This window comes from Henckelia pumila, chromosome 4, assembly GCF_033568475.1.
Source record: "Henckelia pumila isolate YLH828 chromosome 4, ASM3356847v2, whole genome shotgun sequence".
Taxonomy (NCBI): domain Eukaryota; kingdom Viridiplantae; phylum Streptophyta; class Magnoliopsida; order Lamiales; family Gesneriaceae; genus Henckelia; species Henckelia pumila.
The window spans coordinates 178,847,771-178,867,691 of NC_133123.1; the positions used below are offsets into that span (position 1 = coordinate 178,847,771).

At 37.4% G+C, this 19,921-nt stretch overlaps 1 protein-coding gene across 2 annotated transcripts in view; it reads left to right on the plus strand.

Moving 5' to 3' along the window:
• The window catches only part of LOC140894531 (UDP-glucose:glycoprotein glucosyltransferase), a 38,976-nt gene that overhangs the window by 18,422 nt on the left and 633 nt on the right, over nt 1-19,921 (plus strand). For both annotated transcript variants that reach the window (XM_073303057.1, XM_073303058.1), the window contains exons 9-36: nt 5,660-5,717; nt 6,639-6,791; nt 6,897-6,995; nt 7,087-7,245; nt 8,057-8,125; nt 8,867-8,949; nt 9,111-9,273; nt 10,259-10,393; nt 10,512-10,617; nt 10,709-10,803; nt 11,584-11,696; nt 11,849-12,056; nt 12,669-12,737; nt 12,966-13,111; nt 14,442-14,543; nt 15,117-15,264; nt 16,162-16,218; nt 16,295-16,425; nt 16,567-16,655; nt 16,814-17,163; nt 17,275-17,370; nt 17,550-17,614; nt 17,997-18,099; nt 18,413-18,571; nt 18,845-18,985; nt 19,084-19,127; nt 19,207-19,321; nt 19,708-19,860. In XM_073303057.1, the coding sequence (XP_073159158.1) occupies nt 5,660-5,717; nt 6,639-6,791; nt 6,897-6,995; nt 7,087-7,245; nt 8,057-8,125; nt 8,867-8,949; nt 9,111-9,273; nt 10,259-10,393; nt 10,512-10,617; nt 10,709-10,803; nt 11,584-11,696; nt 11,849-12,056; nt 12,669-12,737; nt 12,966-13,111; nt 14,442-14,543; nt 15,117-15,264; nt 16,162-16,218; nt 16,295-16,425; nt 16,567-16,655; nt 16,814-17,163; nt 17,275-17,370; nt 17,550-17,614; nt 17,997-18,099; nt 18,413-18,571; nt 18,845-18,985; nt 19,084-19,127; nt 19,207-19,321; nt 19,708-19,860 (3,409 nt within the window). The remainder of the gene's footprint in view (nt 1-5,659; nt 5,718-6,638; nt 6,792-6,896; nt 6,996-7,086; nt 7,246-8,056; nt 8,126-8,866; nt 8,950-9,110; nt 9,274-10,258; nt 10,394-10,511; nt 10,618-10,708; nt 10,804-11,583; nt 11,697-11,848; nt 12,057-12,668; nt 12,738-12,965; nt 13,112-14,441; nt 14,544-15,116; nt 15,265-16,161; nt 16,219-16,294; nt 16,426-16,566; nt 16,656-16,813; nt 17,164-17,274; nt 17,371-17,549; nt 17,615-17,996; nt 18,100-18,412; nt 18,572-18,844; nt 18,986-19,083; nt 19,128-19,206; nt 19,322-19,707; nt 19,861-19,921) is intronic.

Here is a 19,921-nt window from a genome sequence, read left to right on the forward strand (position 1 = left end):
GTTTATGAGAATCAATAGCATGAAGGAAAGAAAAAATCTTCTCATTTACCACCGATCAGAATAGAATACGTATTACATCTACCTAATCCCTTAAAGAATGGAATCTGATAAGTACAATCCTAACCACTCCTAGAAATTTAAACTAGCATATAAGATAACATTTAAATACTAGATAATGATCTAATTATTCAATATTCAACACTCCCCTTCAAACTGGATCATATAAGTTGATCATGCCAGCTTGGAACTCAAATCTTCATAATTAGGCCCAAAAAGTGCTTTTGTTAGAATGCCTGCCACTTGAAATTTGGTAGGAATGTAGTTGAGACGGAAACTTCCATTTTCGATCTTCTCACTTATAAAATGTCGATCCACCTCAACATGTTTGGTTCGATCATGATGTACTGGATTTCTTGCAATGCTAATAGCTGCCTGGTTGTCGCACATCAACTCCACTGATTGATTCTTTTCTATCTTTAACTCACCAAGTAATTTCTTAAGACACATTCCTTCACAAATTCCATGGGCCAATGCTCGAAATTCAGCTTCAGCACTACTACGTGCAACCACAGTCTGCTTTTTGCTACGCCAAGTTACTAGATTTCCCCAAACAAATGTGCAATACCCGGAGGTAAAGCGTCTGTCAATAGGTGATCCGGCCCAATCAGCATCACTGTACACGGTTATGCCTTTGTTGGAGGCTTTTCTGAAAAATAGTCCCTTTCCTAGAGTACGTTTCTGATATCTTAACACTCGATATGCTGCATCCATGTGTTCTTCGGTTGGATTGTTCATGAATTGGCTAATAAAACTCACAACAAAACCAATATCTGGTCGTGTGTGCGACAGATAAATTAGTTTGCCAACTAGTCTCTGATATATTTCTTTGTCCACTGGTGGAAAATCTTTTTTCAATCCTATCTTGATGTTCGGGTCCATTGGTGTATCCACTGGCCTGCATCCCGACGTACCAGTTTCCTTCAAGAGATCTATCACATACTTTCGTTGTGAGATTGAGATACCAAGCGAAGACCTTGTCACTTCCATTCCCAAAAAATACTTCAGGTGTCCGAGATCTTTCATCTCAAATTCTTTTGACAACATAGTCTTCACATGAACCATTTCTTCTTCGTGATTACCTGTAAGAACATTGTCATCAACATATACTATGAGAGCTGTAATTTTACCTCCCTCGGAATGTTTGACAAATAAGGTGTGATCAGATTGGCATTGTGTGTAGCCATCTTGTTTCAAAACATTTGTGAATCGATAGAACCAAGCTCGAGGTGACTGTTTGAGACCATGAAGCGACTTCTTTAATCTGCACACTTTATTTTTTGTTTTTTCGGACTCAAAACCTGAAGGAATGTCCATATATACTTCTTCATCTAGATATCTGTTAAGGAATGCATTTTTCACGTCAAGTTGAAACAAAGGCCAGTCTAAGTTAGCAGCAATTGACAAAAGTACTCGGACTGTGTTGAGCCTAGCCACTGGAGCAAATGTCTCCTGATAGTCAATACCATAAGATTGTGTGTATCCTTTGGCTACTAGTGGTGCCTTAAGCCGCTCTATGCTTCCATCAGATGTATGCAGTGAAGATCCATTTGCACCCAATTGTTTTCTTTCCCGGTGGAAGATTTGTAATCTGCCATGTGTTCTTTTCAAGTGCTTTGATTTCATCAAACACAGCCTCTTTCCAACTCGCATTCAGAACTGCAGCGATCAAGGTTAACCGTCCCCCTTTTGACAAAAACGCCTTCTTCCAACTAGCCAATTTCTTGGATAGCTTAGTTAAAACTGGTTCCCAATATGAAGCTTTTAATGGATTCCCTCTCAACGGAACCCCCAAATATTTAATGGGCCAATCCTCCCTGCCGCACCCAATCTGTCGTGATAACTCTTCCACTACTTCCTCTTCACAATTGATGCCTAACAGGGCGCTCTTCTCCAAATTAATTCTTAAACCTGACATGTCGCAAAAAGCTCTGATCACTTCTACCAGAAACCGAAGATGACCCTCTTCTTTAACAAAAAACAGAGTGTCGTCCGCGAATTGAATATGAGATATTTCTACCTTTTCTCTGCCCACCTCCAATCCCTGTATGAGATCCCTAGATTTAGCCTTATCAATCAGTCTTCCCAACACATCAACCACCAAATTAAACAGGAACAGTGATAACGGATCCCCTTGCCTGAGCCCTTTCTGACCTCGAAATTTGCCCCTAGGCCTCCCATTGATCATAACCGAAAAAGAGACACTCGAGACACAACCTTTGATCCATTTTCTCCATCTATTTCCAAACCCTTTCTTCATTAGGACAAAATCCAGAAAGTTCCAATCCACGTTGTCGTAAGCTTTTTCGAAATCAACCTTGAAGACCAAACCCTTCTGTTTCTTCCCCCTCCTCTCCTCTACAATCTCGTTCGCTATAAGGCAACAATCAAGAATTTGTCGCCCGTCTATGAAAGCATTCTGAGACTCTGCTATTGTGTAAGACAAACATTTCTTTAGCCTAGCAGAAAGAACCTTGGCTATTATCTTGTACAGACTAGTAGTGAGACTGATAGGCCTAAAATCTTTCACCTTTATGTACTCTTGCTTCTTTGGTATTAGACAGATGTAAGTTTCATTCGTGATGCCGTTGATAACACCCCTTTCAAAGAATTCATTAAACACCATCAACAAGTCTCCTTTAACAATATCCCAACACCCCTGATAAAAGGCCATTGTAAATCCATCCGGTCCCGGGGCCTTGCAACCGTCACAATCAAACACTGCTTTCTTGACCTCCTCCTCAGAGAACGGTTTCTTCATCTCTAAAGCCATCTCCTCATCAATAGGACACCATTCCACTCCCTCAACACCCCACCCCATCACCTCTGATTTGCTGTACAAGTCTTTGAAAAACTTCACTATGATTGTTTCTATTTGGTCTTCATCATTAGTAACTGACCCATCATCTCTTTCCACCTTGTTGATTGTAGCCTTACTCTTCCGCTGATTCAAAAGAGAATGAAAAAACTTAGTATTGTTGTCCCCTTCTGTCACCCACTTCACCTTTGCTTTTTGATTGTCAATCTGATTCCTTTGACACACCAATTCTTCCAGAGCACATTTGGCTTCCTTCCTGTCAAAGGCCACCTCCTCTGATCCTAATCCCTCACTTTCCATCTCGTCTAGTCTTTTGATTTTTTCCCTCAATTCAGCGCATTTGACTTCCACCAGCCCGAAACTCTCTACGTTCCACCTTTTAATGTCGCATTTTATGGCTTTAAGTTTCTGCATAAATTTATACCCTTCCCAACCTTGAAATGCTGCATTGTTCCACCATGAGACGATAGAGGATTTGAAGCTTGTGTCTTTAAGCCACACATTCTCAAATCGAAAGGGAGATGGTCCCCACTTGATTTTCTCCGTGTCAAGAATAACTGGAAAATGGTCCGAAGTCATTCGAGGAAGAACAGTCTGTCTATAAAAAGGATAGACCTCCGTCCACCCTCCCAACAATAAGAATCTGTCTAATATGCAGCAAATAGGATCCGCCCTCAAATTAGACCAAGTGAATTTTGCATTCAACAAAGGCGGGTCAACCAGCTCCAATTCCTGTATCAGAGAGTCAAAACAGTTCATGCTCGTTGTTATAGATGTGCTATTCAACTTTTCACTTAAAGATCTCACTACATTGAAATCACCTCCTAGACACCATTTCTCCCCACATAAAACTCTCAAACCAGCCAATTCATCCCAAAAATTATGTCTCAATCTTGGATTACAGGGCCCATACACCGCAGTAAACCACCATTTGATGTCACTATCTTTCTCAATACAGACCGAAACCGAGAATTCCCCAATCAGATTGTCCTTGACCGAAACTACTCTTGGATCCCACATTACCACAATACCTCCTGATGGACCAATAGCCGGTAAAGTGACCCACTCCACAAACCTTGATTTCCACATGCTGGCAATAAATTTTCTATCCACCACCACTCTTTTGATTTCCTGGAGTACCACCAAATCTGGTCTTTCTTTCCTCAAAATAGCTCGAATAAGACCTCTTCGATTGCTCGATCCTCCACCTCTAATATTCCAGGAGCAAATTTTCAAAATAAAGTAATATCACACGAGACATACATTTTTCTGGTCTGAGCATAATAGCACCTCTAACCCTTTTGTGTTGGAGAATATCGAACAAAGACGGTTTTGACAGCCCTGGGATCGAGCTTGTTTTGGCCTTGTTACAATGTCCCACGTTGAAATATTAAACTAATAAAGAGTGACTTATAAACTCGTGAGGTTATACCACCCAATAGGCAGGCCTTTTGGGATGGAACATGTCTTGGGTTTATAACATAACATTTGTGTTCTTGTTGAGAGTCGGCATAGTGGTAGGAGCGACCCAGGAAAGGGTTACCGTCGGATCAATGCCGATAATTGAAAAAATTATAGGTTGGATTAAGGTGCATGCATCGAATACTGAAAGGTGAATGAAAAGCCGTCTAGAGTGGGTCGCTGCGGATGTCGGCTTCTCAAGGGCAATAGGCAAGCCTTTTGGGATGTAACACCTCTTGGGTTTATAACCTAACAAAAGTTAAATAGCATCCTCCAAAAATATTTTGGAATGTTCATTGTAAACATAAGGGCCTCAAAAACTTCTAACAAGTGCCTGTTCCTTCTTTCCGACACTCTATTTTGTGGTGGAGTATCAACGAAAGAGCTTTGGTGTATGATCCCATGCTGTGTAATACATTCTTTACACCGGATACAACTATTTTAAATAATTTACAATACAAATCAAATCCCAAGATTTTAGATGTAATCTATATCTATCTATCTATAAACAAATAAATCTTGGTACCAAATAAACTGATCCTATATAAAAGATAAGATTTGATTTTATCTAATCTAAATATTTCTACACTTCCTAAGAGGTTTTCTCTAATGTTTAGATTCCTAATATTTTGTGTTTATGAGTCATCGTAGATTATTATATGCTTCTTTTACTTTCTAATTCATGCAATTTTTAGTCCAGTCTAGTTTACTGTGCAATAGGAATATGAGTTGAGCATGTCTAACTTGGTTGATGGTTCCTTCTTGTTTGCTATCTACAGCTGTTTTCATTTTTCATCTTTAACATCATCCTAGATTTCCATGTGTATGATTAGGTAGAGACATGAATTTGTTGTTGAATGAGTACACAGACAATAGCCCTTTCTATTGTTTTCCAATTCCAATCTTCACTTTCTTGTTAGAATCCTTTGCTAATCTTCTCTTTCTCTTTTACACGGTTCTTTTCCTACATTCTCTGAACCCATCCTAACCATGAAGCATCTGTTAAATGCTAAGCAATCATATATTCCTTTCACCTAGAATCCATACATTTTTTTTATATAGGTTGACGATGCCATTTCATCCCCATCTTTACCATTGTATGAGCGTTACTCTCAAACTAGTTGGTGCACTACATCTTACATAATAGGGAGAGAATGGTGCACAGTTTTGGTTAATTACATATCTGGTTCATTTTCTCATTTGTTGTTTTTGTACCCATCAGAAATTCAAATTGTTCAAAATGATATGTACATTTTCATCATGTTTTTGACCTGACAAAGCTCATTGTTGACTTATGGTATTCATATGTTTTGCATTTCCCAGGCTGGTTGACATGGTTCATCAGGAGTTGTCGTTGGCTGATCAGTATACAAAACTAAAGGTATAACATTCCTGAACTTCCTGTGAGAATCCAATATTGTAGGTAAAAGTGCACATATTTTTTAATGTAACGAAGTGGGATATGGCCACTCTAAGTTCTGAATCCGCTATTGGGGTTTAGAATTCAAGAATCCACTATTCAACCATCCTGATTGGGGGTAAAAACAGCTTGTGATCTACTCATGTGAAAGATAATAGATTGTGTTTGATACCAATATGAAATGAGAATCGTCTTCTTAAAGACAAATGGATAGTGACACACAGCATAAAAAAATCATGAACATGTATGTAATTCATTTTAGAAATTATCCAATTCTATAAGTGAATAACTAATGACATTAGAAAAGGATGGTGAATGCTGAATAGAGTTGTAATGTCAGTGAAGCTGGCTTAGCATTGTCTTTGTTTTCACGTGAATTACCAATTTCAAGTTCCTTTGGAGACTACAATCTTGTAGGATAATTGAAGAACTCGGACACTGATATCAGTGAACTTTAGAACTCCTGGTTCATTGTTTGGTTACAGCTGCAACTCACTAGTAAAATTTATTTCTACTCGAAGGAAAGTCACTTGAAGGAGTCAAAGTTGGCCGGTAGTACATGCAGCATGTAAACTTTCTTTGTTCTTCTACCTACGGCAATCTGAAATTTCTTAAACTTTGTCAAACTTCTCCATGCAAGTTCATTGTTGAATTTCTGGAGTATTTGGGAAATTTTGCTGTTACTTTAGGTTCTAGCTCCTGGTATAAGTTGTGTCCATTGTCCAAACCATTTACCATTTTCTACAACATATTCATTAATTTTCATTAGGATATCTGTTTGGTTTTGGTAGCATTCCTTGTCACTCGTGTTCGTCTGTACTTGATTTCATTCAATATTTTTTGGAATCCCAATGCTGATGCTCAATGTTTTGGAAATGCTAGATTCCTCCAAGCTCTGTGAGGAAATTCCTTTCAGTTTTACCCCCGTCAGAATCAGTTGCATATCGTGTCGATTTCCGTTCTTCCCATGTTCACTATATCAATAACTTGGAAGAGGATTCGATGTACAAGCGGTGGAGAAGCAATATAAATGAGGTATAGTCATTCCTTTCATTGCATATAGTTCTTTCATTAGATTGCTCATTATTTTTTTAGAAGGGCGTTGGGACATTTATGTTCTTTTTCAATCTTTTGTCATAGATTTTAATGCCAGTCTTCCCTGGACAATTACGCTACATTCGGAAAAACCTTTTCCATGCAGTTTATGTTCTGGATCCTGCATCTTTTTGTGGGCTAGAGGCAAGCTTTTCTCGTCTTCCGACTGCTTGAATTTTAACATGTGCTTCCTGTTGGTATTCTAATGCCTTATCAATAAATGGGTGCAATGTAGGCGATTGACACAATCATTTCCTTATTTGAAAACAATCTTCCTGTGAGGTTTGGTGTGATATTATACTCGGCAAAATTAGTGGAGAAGATTGAAGCAAATAATGGTGAACTTCCAGTTAATTATTTGAAGGATAATGCTGGAGAAGACATTTCTAGTTTGGTAATCTTTTCACTACAATTTTACCACAAAGTTATCCACTTCACTGGAACTGTTGCAATTTTCTTGTATGTATTGGGAGGAACCAATTGTTAGGATTTTCGTTCTCTTGATCAAAGAAAGCTGATGGGTTCAGGTTTTCTCCAGTTCTAGGATTTATTAATTTGATGCACGTCACATATTTTTAGTATAAAATCAATCACAAAAGTCATTATATTTTTGTAACAGTGAATTAGCTTTTTAGAGGACTATATAAAGATGTTAAGACTTTTTATTCCCCTAGTCCTTGATTAATTTTATGCCTTCATGCTAATGGCAAAGTTATGTAGCAGTGTCAGTGGCAGTGATAATGATGGTAGGAGCGTTGTGTCCATGGATAAAGATCAATGATGAATTTTTAGTAATCTAGCAATTTTAGTTTTTTCTATCGGTGTCATATTTCAGATATAATGTTTGGATACAATCTGATTCTTGTTTTGGTATCTCATCTCTATCTAAGAAGCACTTAATACTCATGAGACTAGTTGTATGGCAGATCATTTTCCACTAAAGTAAGACAAGGGACACTTGAGAACTAGCTCTGATATGGAATGGAAAAACAAAAAAAACACGTGGATAAGGGAAAAAAATGTGGTGGGGTGGGGGGGGGGGGGGTGTTGAGCAGATAATGGTGATAAGGTGTTTTTTTCTTCCTTCTTTTTTTTTACGCAAACCTGCACACATTAAGATAGCGTAGACATAATGTATTTCTCTATTCAATAGCCTTGTACAACCACTCTTGACTATTTTGGTGATTCTGCTCCCTGATTGTCAGATAATACGCCTTTTCATTTACATTAAGGAAAATCATGGAACTCTGACGGCTTTCCAATTTTTGAGCAATGTAAGTAAAACTTTGATCTCTTTTCTTTACCCTTTAAGAGGAAGGCCATTCCTACAGCAGTAGTCTTTTTCATTTAGATTATATTAATTACTACGAACGTTTTTGTTGTCCATACAAAATGTAGTTAATATATGCAATGTTACCTTCACACACGCGCACTCAGCATTCCCTCTTGAGTGGAAAGCTCATTCCCTTTAAAGGAAATGAGATGATCTTTCCTGCATATAGTGAGAATGATATGCTATCTGGACTATTCATCTCCACATGTTTTGGTCAAACAAGATGTGTGTGTTCCTGATACACTGATACGAGAATTATTCATTCAAGGCCCAAGCAAGGAAGTATCGGTCCATTAGCAGAGGCCCTGGGAAAAGGCCAGGGGAGTTTGTTATGCATGGGGGAAAGGGAATAAGATGTGAGGGGAGGGTTGTAGAGAGCATACCAGAATTTTGTGAGTGTTTTCTACCTTTGCTTGGGCAAGAAGGATCTTCCTTCTCGAGTGGGAGAGGGAGAGCATTTTTTTTCTATTTTATACCTCATTTCAGAAAATCAATGTAAACTCTACATGTTTCAGCAATTCTATTGTGTTCTTCTGTAATTCTGTTCTTGATTTGTTGTTTGTTTGTAGCATACTTTTGGGTCACCTCAATTCCCTTTTACAAAACATACTATTGATTCATATAATGTTGTTTGTGGAGTACTAGAGCTGAAAAGTTTATGTGTTTGTTTTCACTGTTGTAGGTTAACAAATTGAGAATTGAATCTGCTGCAGAAGACAATCTGGAAATGCATCATGTAGAGGGAGCATTTGTGGAAACAACACTGTAAGCATCCCTCATATAGAAGCATCACACTGTTAAGTTATTTTATGAGGCTTTTGGTGATTCTTGTTCTAGGGGAATTTCTATAATTGCTGTGCGATGCTACCCATCTGTCAATTTTTCGTTATTTTTCAAGATAGCTGACACATAGTTTCCACCTGTAGGCCGAAAGCAAAATCTCCCCCACAAGACACTCTACTAAGACTGGAGAAGGAGCAAACTTTGAGTGAACTTTCTCAACAAAGTTCCATGTTTGTATTTAATCTCGGTTTCGCTAAGTTGGAGTGCTGTCTCTTAATGAATGGACTTGTCCATGAACCGAATGAGGTATATCTTAAATAATTCCTGTATCTCACTTTCTTATTTTCCATGGTGATGTAATTCATGTTGGTTAGTTTAGAACAAACTTCTTGTTGGAGGTGATTTACTTTCTCCAATAGCTAATATTATTCACTTAATTTGAGTAATCAACAAGCTATGATATGATGATGACAGGATTTGTTTTTGGATGACATTAGTAATGTCGTTCAGGTGGGACTCACCTGATTATTAACTTGGTAGATTGTAAAATATTTGGTAGTGAACATGCATTGTAGCCGAAAAATAAGAGCAGGCATATTCAATTTGTTTAAACTATGCCTCTGAGTACCCTGATAGCTGATTTTTTCCATGTTATGAGAGAATTGGCCGCTGCAATATTGTGTTGGCTAACAGCCCTGCCACATTATTCCTTTCCCCCAAGTGAGAGTGATATAGCATCAATCGAGCCAGTAAACTGTGGATCGATTGAAGAAGTTACTTTAAGCTCCATTGTAGCATTCTCCATGTGGATCCCATTGTTGTCAGCTTCTCAATAAACTTCAATCTGGATGTTTAAATTCCCTTTCCCAGTTTAACCCCAGAAGTATAACTTTCAGCTCCACAGTGGTGTTTATTTCCAACACCAGCTAACTTCTGGAGCTCAATATTATTTATCCCACTGAAGTACCAAATATCCAGGGACCAAATTTTTCTTGAAGCTGGGATTGGTGGTGTCTTTCTGTTCAGTATATTCCAGTACTCCAGCCACCAAACAGTGCCCCTGCTGCTAGTAGCAGATTTTTCTGCAGAGGCATAATGCATTCTATACAAAAAACCATGTGGCTTGAGTCAGTCATTTAATCGACTAACTCATCTAAAGACCAATCTTTTGGAGAGGAAAATTTTGATATTAGCATCTTCATTCCCTTTAACGTGGATTTGGAATTTCTCAGTTTTGGAATATTTTCATTCTGTTGTCGAAGATATTCATCAACTGCATCTGCTATTTCAGGAGGCCCTTTTAAACGCCATGAATGAAGAGCTTCCGAAGATACAGGAGCAAGTCTACTATGGGCAGATAAACTCTAATACTGATGTTCTGGACAAATTCCTATCTGAAAGTGGTGTTCAGCGTTACAATCCAAAGGTACTTATTTAGTGGTGAAATTTCCTTGGCTGAATGAATCTGCATTATCATATTGAGTAAATCACTTCTAATGGTATGCTTTTCCTGGCTAAATCATCTGCTATATTTGAACTTATAGATCATATCAGATGGGAAGTCAAAACCAAAGTTTGTATCTCTGTCTTCCTTGATTCTTGAGAAGGAGTCGGTATTCTCTGAACTCGACTACTTGCATTCACCAGAAAGTCAGTCTTTGTAATGCTGAATCATGAATGCTCAATGTATCTGATTGAATACTTATGCTTTAGCTTATAAGTTTTTTACGTTTTCTTCCAGCCATGGATGACTTGAAGCCGGTGACTCATCTTCTTGCTGTTGATATCACATCAAAGAAAGGGATAAAGTTGCTTCGTGAGGGAATGCGTTATCTGGTAATTTGTTGCTCTATATATTTGTTCAAGTATAGAACTATTGATTTTCTGGTCTCCCATGAGCTCCAACATGCTTGACAAGTGGTCTTAATATGGTATCAAAGCCAATAGATCAAGGCTTAAGACTCCCAGATGAGAAATCCTTGTACTTATCTAGTTGGTTTTGGGTGGTCTTTGTTGTCTAATTCTCTACCAACTTGCACGTGTATGCCTTGAATGTTGATTTCGGGTTTATATTCCTTGATTTCCGTTTCTCTGGTGTATCAAAATTTAAAGTTATTTGTGCTGCCTCCGATAAATTTAAGCTTTTGGAACAAATGATATCGACAGTATTTTTGTAGTTTGATCTCTTATTTTGTTTTTCTGCCATCTCAAATTTTTATCTGTCATATTTTGCTGTCATCACAACTTTTTATCTGATTTACTTGCGGCCATTAGGCAGTACTCTAAGTACTCTAGGATATTCCTGTTCTTATATTTGTAGATAGCTTGTGTATCGTGCTATCATGACTTTCGTTCTCTTAAATATCATTAAAGTTTGTTGTTTCCAAGATTATGTGAAGTGATGAGAGCCGCTGGGACATCTGCATGTTTGACTCCTTGAAAACAAACTGTCCTCTAGTGTTTTCTTTTTGCCATCTCCAACCTCGTTTGACTTAGTTATCAAATGCAAGCTGAACAAGAATAGTTCGAATAGTTTCTACCTTATCGTACAGTTTTATTGTAAGTAATTTCTCTCTGTACTTTTTTCTTGTTGTCATTATTGTTCTTGTTTTGCAGCTTGGTGGTTCTAAAATAGCTCGTATTGGTGTGTTGTTTAATTCTAACGGAGATGGGAATTTACCTAGCCTCTTTTTCGCCAAAGTTTTTGAACTAACCGTATCCACTTACAGGTGCGTTGGGGCTTTAATCACAGTAGCTGATTCTTTGAATTTTTTTAAAAAGTTTCTTTAGATATTGCCAACAAATCTATCTGTGCTTTATTGAATAATGTTTATGCTCTCTCTTTTTCCTTCATTTATTTGTTTTTGAACATCTTTTCCAGTCATAAGCAAGGAGTATTAAACTTTCTAGATCGACTTTGTGCATTCTACGAACAAGAGTACATCTTGGTTTCCGGGGTAACTGAAAGCTATCAACCACTCATCGATAAGATCTTTGAACTGGCTGATGAAAATATGTTGCCTAATAAGGGCTATGAATCTGCTCGAACTGGGTTTTGTGCTGAGGAAGTTAGGAGTCGATTGAATAAGGTTTTCCTCTAAATTTTCTGATATTTTCAAGATGATGCATGTCAATATGTCTTATCAGATGTGTTCATTGTGAAGTCACCATGAGTCCTTTTTATCACTGCATAGAAATCAGTTATTTGTCAATAGATAAAAGCAGTGGAATGCATTTCTTGTTTGTATAATGCTGCATCTTTAATTCACTTATTTTTATATTCCTTCCTCAACCCCTTGGCACTCCCACTGCTTTACATGTATTAGTTTTCAGCAGCAGATGTAGGATTTATCTAAAGGTTATGCATTCCTGGAATCCATAGGGACAGTTTTAGTGGGTCATGTTGGAACCTGTATGACCTTTAGTGTAGCAGCACCTTATTCACCATGGATGAGATAGTATGATTTGTTAGGACTGATGACTAGAATATGCATATCATCTCGTTCTTGATTGTCGAAATCTATAAGAGCACTATCATTATACCAGCAAATCATTTATTTTCTGGGTTCATTATATATAATATTTGAGAAAGACAAGTATTTACACTTACCCTTCGGATTTATTCATTTGTGATAACAAGTTTCATGATCTGTGCAAGGCACTTTCGATTCATTGATGACATGATTCAGTTACATGTGCAGGTGACCCAGTTTTTATATAGGCATGTTGGTCTTGGCCTCGGTATGAATGCAGTTATTACCAATGGAAAAGTAAGTTTTGTTCACCCTTTGAATTTAACATTTGATTTTTAGCATTGCTGTCAGAAATATGGTTTCCGGGCCCTCTCATGTTTTCATATTTATCTTGTCAGACTAGAAGGATCTAAAACTTCAAATTTCTCTATCTGGAAATTTTATGTTGCATTTAGTTCTGAGTCTTCTAACAGAGATTATGCTGTCCTACCGCAGCTTTTAAAATGCCATTATTGTATTTAATAGGTGATCCAGATTTTTGATGGTAGTACATTCTTGAGTCGTGATTTACAACTTCTTGAATCATTAGAGTTCAAACAACGGATAAGACATATTGCTGAAATTATCGAGGACATAAAATGGGAGGACATAGATCCTGACAACCTGACGAGGTATTTCGAAATGGGGTTAGCTACTGTATTTATATGATTGTGTCATAATATCCTTTCACCAATCTGACAGGCAATTTTTTTCATGAGATGGTGTGCTGTTTTTTCATAGTATATATATATATCATATTTCAATGTAATTTATTAGGTAAGTTGATTATAATCGTTTCATTTACATTCACTGTTTGTCCTGCACGCTGCATGCTCTATACGAAAGAGTGGTTTTACCTGAGCTTGCACTAGAAATTAGTTGTTAATTGTTAGCCCATCCCACATGGATAAAAAATGGATGTTTAAATGAGTTTATAATGAGATACAATGGACTCGTATAGCAGCATGGGTTAATCATTTTTGTAAAGTGAAGATAATGACAGAGTAGTTGCTACCGGAGCCTATTGTGCAATTGGGCACGCGCGGTCCTAGACTCAAGGCGTGACTAAATGGTATGAGAGACAGTCACCAACAGGAACAGAGAAATTAGTGCTATGTAGGACATAGTTTTACGTGTGTGAGAACAACCTCTTGAACTTATGAGGCAAAGTACTACATGACAGGAGCCACTTCTCGAACCTGTAGGAGTCACATCTTGATTCTTTGTATTGGTGGATTGAGGGTTCAGACGACGATGAGGTGATTGATACCCCATCCCACATGGATAAAAAAATGGACGTTAAATGGGTTTATAATGGGATACAATAAACTCTTATAACAACTTGGATTTACCATCGTAGAGCCTAGACGATTACGGAGTAGCTGCTATAGAGACTCATTTTGTAGTCGCGCATGTGCAGACAAAGGGCATGATACTTGTGAACATGGTGCCTGGCTTATAAACAAGGTCAACGCCGCAATATATAAGTGTCATGTACACAATTTATTTAGAAACTCAAGTTTTAATGGAGTAAACCATTCAGAACAAATTTATTGACTCTGATAATCGCTTCACTAAAATGACAAGACAAAAGAAAAACCGTGGATGCTTCTTACTTTACCAATGAGTATTACAAAGTCAATATACTTTGATTAATTATTTCCTTAATGACAACAGACTTGCATTTAAGTTATCAGTTTCCCGTTCTAGCCACCCATTTTACTTACAACAGCTTCCTTGTGTGGAAGTGACTAATGAGGTTTTGGGGTGTGTGTGTGTGTGTTCGGCATAAACATATATATTACAATAGTATTCAAAGAATATTTCACCACTGAGCTTCAAATTATTGTTCGTTTTATTTTTGCTTTGGTCCTTGGCTTGTTTTTGTTATTTTTTCCCTTTTTTACTCTTAACAAGTTTTGCATACTGTGCTAAAATCTGTTATCCTTTTTCTCTTCGTAGCAAATTTATCAGTGACATTGTTATGGCTATCTCATCCTCGATTGCTACGCGAGATCGAAGTTCTGAAAGTGCTCGATTTGATATACTGAATGCAGAATACAGGTAGACAACTATTGTGTAAAAGGTTTGACCTTACTGTAGCATTAAGCTGCAGCCTGCGAATGTCAGATTTGACAGATGGACTGGTTTTGATTGTGGTCTTGTTTTATGTTGAGTTTTGAAATGCTTCATGGCTTTAATTTATTGTCATGGCTTTCATGTGATGATAGCTGACTTAGAGCAACAAGGTGCCATTTAATTTAAATCAACAACTATAATGTAATAAAAGTTAATATACTGTGGGTGTTGTTAGAAAGGATAAGGATTACTAGGTATGAATTGCTTTATTTGAATTTTGAACGCCCTGTGTCTTACTCCATTTATGTGTTTTCTCTAGTCAATGTAAGCCATTGTTACTTTCTGAATTTTTATTGTCAAGTTTATAGTCTTCAGATCATGTACAATAAAACCTAAAATGCAACTTGTGCAATCCTTTACTGCCATGAAATCAAATTATGGCTTTTTAGAATTTTACCTATCCCGTGTTGCGGTGTTGGATTTTGTTAGTGCCAAACATACAAGGCCGATAGATGTCTATTCCAAGTCACTTGATTCTGTTGCTTTTATATTGTGCAGTGCTGTCATTCTGCAAAATGAATTTGCAAGCATTCATATTGATGCCGTTATTGATCCATTGAGTCCTTCGGGTCAAAAGCTATCTGCTCTTCTACGGATGCTATCAAAGTTCATTCAGCCAAGCATGAGACTTGTGCTCAATCCAGTGGTAAATTTATTCTTAAAACTTCATAATCACGCACTTGTTTAATTTTCTTGTTTTTTTTTGGCGGGCATGTGTACGTTTGTGTTTTCTCGAAACTCTCCGATGAAGTACAGTTTGCATTCTTAAAATCCTGAAATTTCATACAATCTAGTGAGACCAAATGGGCTCTTGAAATTGTGAGGTGTCATTGTTTAATCATGAATCCAGACGTTCTATTAGAGTAAACTCTAGGATACACATTTTGCATATAGTCATCTATAGTTATTAGAAGTGCAAGACTCACTAAAATGGGAACATGTCATGCGTCCAAAGCTTAATGCGCAACTCAAGATTTGCATCTTATTGAAACGAGGCGGACTAAGGAATAATGTTATTGTTCATGTATGGTTTGGAACAATTTTTTTCTTGCATGAAAAACTGTAAAATGCTCATGGGAATTGAATTCCAAACAATTTTATTATTATACATGGATCTGCTTGTGGAAGAGATGATCTGTGATGCATTATCTTCGAATGTGCACAATACATTATTTGAGAATTGAGATATTATCTTATGTGGAGAATTGCCCTTGCACAGTTTCTTGGACCAAATTTCTATTGGTTCTGTTGCTTTTTTACTGTCAAATAAAGTGATAAAGTAGTAATATATGTTGTAAACTTCCTATTGCGGCTGAAAATCCTAGTTGAGGTATCAAATTGAGTTTTAGGAGTTAATTTATTTACGGTATGAACCAATTTGTTTGTCAAATTTACTTCAGTAATAATTTTGAAACATTGTTGGTTTGTTGTTGTTTATTGCATTTTCATTATTTTGGAACATCCTATTCTGAATGTGGCCTAGTTTAGCTCCATAGCCATAAATTTGGTTTTAAAAGAGAAACGTTGGTGGTGTTTTTGGCAGAGTTCTCTGGTGGATCTTCCTCTGAAGAATTACTACAGATATGTGTTGCCAACGATGGTATCAAATGTCTTTGAGTTCATAAATATTTCAAAAAAATTTGGTTTACTTTGTTCACTCTTTCTAGCTATTACAGGATGATTTCAGCAGTACAGATCATACAGTGCATGGTCCCAGAGCATTTTTCGCAAATATGCCACTATCTAAGACACTCACAATGAATCTGGATGTTCCTGAACCATGGCTCGTCGAGCCGGTTGTTGCCATGTAAGTTTCTGACGAGAGTTTCCAATTTTAAAAGTGTCTGCACAAAATTTTGTATTGTGATTTGTTTAATATTCTACTGAGAAGTTTTTATGTAGTTTATGTTCAACATGTCAATTCTTATATCGGAGTGTGATATTGCAGCCATGACCTGGACAACATATTACTTGAGAATTTAGCTGATACCAGAACACTGCAAGCTGTGTTTGAACTCGAAGCTCTTGTTCTCACAGGTATCCTTTTTACCGCAGTCTTTGTAAAAAATTCTAATCTGTTGTGTTTGAACTCGAAGGTCTTGTTCTCACAGAGTCACAGTTATCCTTTTTTACCGCAGTCTTTTTTAGAAAGTCTAATCTGTCAATCATACTAATATGAGGATAATAATACTCAGGCCATTGTTCTGAGAAAGATCACGAACCGCCCCGGGGTTTGCAATTGATCCTTGGAACCAAAAATTCTCCCCACTTGGTTGACACCCTTGTTATGGCCAATCTTGGTTACTGGCAAATGAAGGTCTCTCCTGGGGTATGGTACTTGCAGCTTGCTCCAGGAAGAAGCTCTGAACTCTATCTAATGAAGGAAGATGGTGAAGGAGGTCAGGAGACAACTCTGTTGAAACGCTTAATAATAAATGACATGCGTGGTAAATTAGTTCACATGGAAGTGATAAAGAAGAAGGGTATGGAGCGAGAGAAACTGTTAATCCCTTCTGATGATGATAGTAATTTTTCCAGGACGAAAGTAAGAGGATTTCCTCTATGTTTCATCACATCCTTTGTTGATTAAGTCTGCAAAGTTCATTTATGGACTTTCAAGTTATTGTTTTTAGCGTTTTGATCTATTATCGACCAGGGAAATCAGAATAGCTGGAATTCAAATATCCTTAAATGGGCTTCTGGATTTATTGGTGGGAAGGACCATTCAAAGAAGGGTGAAACCAGTTCCACAGTAAATCTTTTTTCTTTTCACTCTCTCCCTGTCGAACATGATTACAGAAGCATAGTACCATCAGATGGACCTTAGCTGTTAATTTTGGCAAAAGTTCTCTCAGTTCATTACATATATTTTAGCTGAAAGTCAAAATGAGGTTATGCATTATTGACGAGGTTCTTATCATTTTCTTGTAGGAACCTGGAAAGGGTGGTCGTCATGGGAAAACAATAAATATATTTTCTGTTGCATCTGGACACTTGTAAGTTAATTCTTTTCGTTTTTGTCATTTTCAGCAAGGACATATTTATGGATCTCCAAGAATTGGTTCCCTCAATCTTTTTTCCCCAAGTTTTGCATGTAACTTTACAAATTATGATGAGAACTCCGATATTGTGCATCTGGAAATAAATTAAATCACTCCGTCAAACTCTCGAGTCCTTGGTACTGTCACTATTTTCCTGCATACTTTTAGTAATTGTCTTCATAGTTAGAAAGTATTATGTGTATGAATGTAATACATTGGCTTCCTGTCACAGGAATATGATGTAGTGATTAGTGTAGCCCACTTTTTGTTGTAATTTTTGCTTTAATTTGTGTCATTTCTCTCACCTTTAACTGCTTTGCAACCTGCTGCTCTGCAGGTACGAGCGATTTCTGAAAATTATGATTTTGAGTGTGCTGAAAAATACACGGCGGCCCGTCAAGTTTTGGTTTATAAAGAATTATCTCTCTCCTCAATTTAAGGTCATATCCTGTGTTCAAGTATTTTTGTTTGTGCAACAATTGCAGTTCTTCCGTTCAGATGTATCAAAAGTGTTTCAGCCTTTCTATAAGCATTATTCGTTGTCATCGATAGTTATGACAGAGGAAGAGAGGACTAGCAGGGGAGGGGACGCACCCCCCTTCTGGTTAAATTTTTCCATGACATTTACAAAAACATGATTTTGCCCACTTTAGTTTTTGAGTTAAACATCATTTTGCCCACTTTAGTTTTTGAGTTCTGGTTTCGCCCCTCCATGTATTTTCTGGCATCTCATTGACTGATAGTTTTGTGCAGGATGTAATCCCACATATGGCTCGTGAATATGGTTTCGAGTATGAATTGGTCACTTATAAGTGGCCTTCATGGTTACACAAACAAAAAGAAAAACAGCGAATCATATGGGCGTACAAAATCCTTTTCCTTGATGTCATATTTCCTCTTGCATTGGAGAAGGTATTTGGCCTTTCACATTGTAAAAGCTTGTCGCGATGTTTGTTTTTATTTTCTGGAATCAATGTCTCAGCTCCCGTCAGTCATTCCGAAAAAGTACTTCACTATTATTCTACTCCAAAATATTTTATTTTAAAATCTTTAATCAATTTATCAAACCATTTTTTATACGATTCTTCATAAACATTGCATAAGCCTCTTTGTTTATGTTTCACCAATCACCAGAGATATTTCCACTACTGGATAAAATCTGACATGATATGTTTTTACCTGCAGGTTATATTTGTCGATGCTGACCAAATTGTCAGGGCCGACATGGGAGAACTTTACGACATGTATTTAAGGGGCCTACCCCTGGCCTACACTCCATTTTGTGACAACAATAAAGAAATGGATGGCTACCGATTTTGGAAACAAGTAGATGTTCCTTAACTCAATTACTTGCCATTTGCCATTTCTCTTCATTCTTATAAATTTTTTAAAAGTATCTGTTTGTATTTTACCTTATCGAACAGGGCTTCTGGAAAGATCATTTGAGGGGGAAACCATATCATATTAGGTATATTCGTTTTTTTATGGTTCACATTTTGCTGATTACATATGTAACAGTTTCCTAACAACGTGGCATGTTTTTTTAGTGCTCTGTATGTTGTTGACTTGGTCAAATTCCGGGAAACAGCAGCAGGAGATCAACTAAGAGTTGTCTACGAAACACTGAGCAAAGATCCAAACAGTCTATCTAATCTTGATCAGGTGACAGGTTTTCCTGGTGTTAGTTATTTTATCTTATAGGCATCTGAAATAAATGCAATCTTGTTACTCTTCTTAATCTTGAAGCCTGTGCCTTCCACGTGGCTGTTCCCGTATGGTCCCCATTGGGTTAAATTTTTTAAGCTTTTGTAGTCACTCTTGAACTGCAAGTTTTGCCTCCCAAAATCCATTGCATCTCCCAACTTTGCGTATTTGCCCATTTCTCTTCTCTGAGTTGTGAGGTGGTGCAAAAGATTGGTCGAGGGCTTGAATATTTGCATTGAGATGAGAATAAAACAATGATAAGATTTGTCAGTGGAAATATAGATTATATGCCCTCGCTCCCCTTTGTTTCAACACACTCTAATAAAAGTTGGGCCATTTTCCAGGATCTTCCAAACTACGCCCAACATATGGTGCCCATCTTTTCCCTTCCACAAGAATGGCTGTGGTGCGAGTCGTGGTGTGGTAATGTGACGAAATCACGAGCAAAAACCATAGACCTGTGCAATAATCCCATGACAAAGGAGCCTAAACTTCAGGTAACAATCAAATTTATGAGCATTCTACGCCTTCTCTTCCATTTTCTTTCTCAGTTCTCTA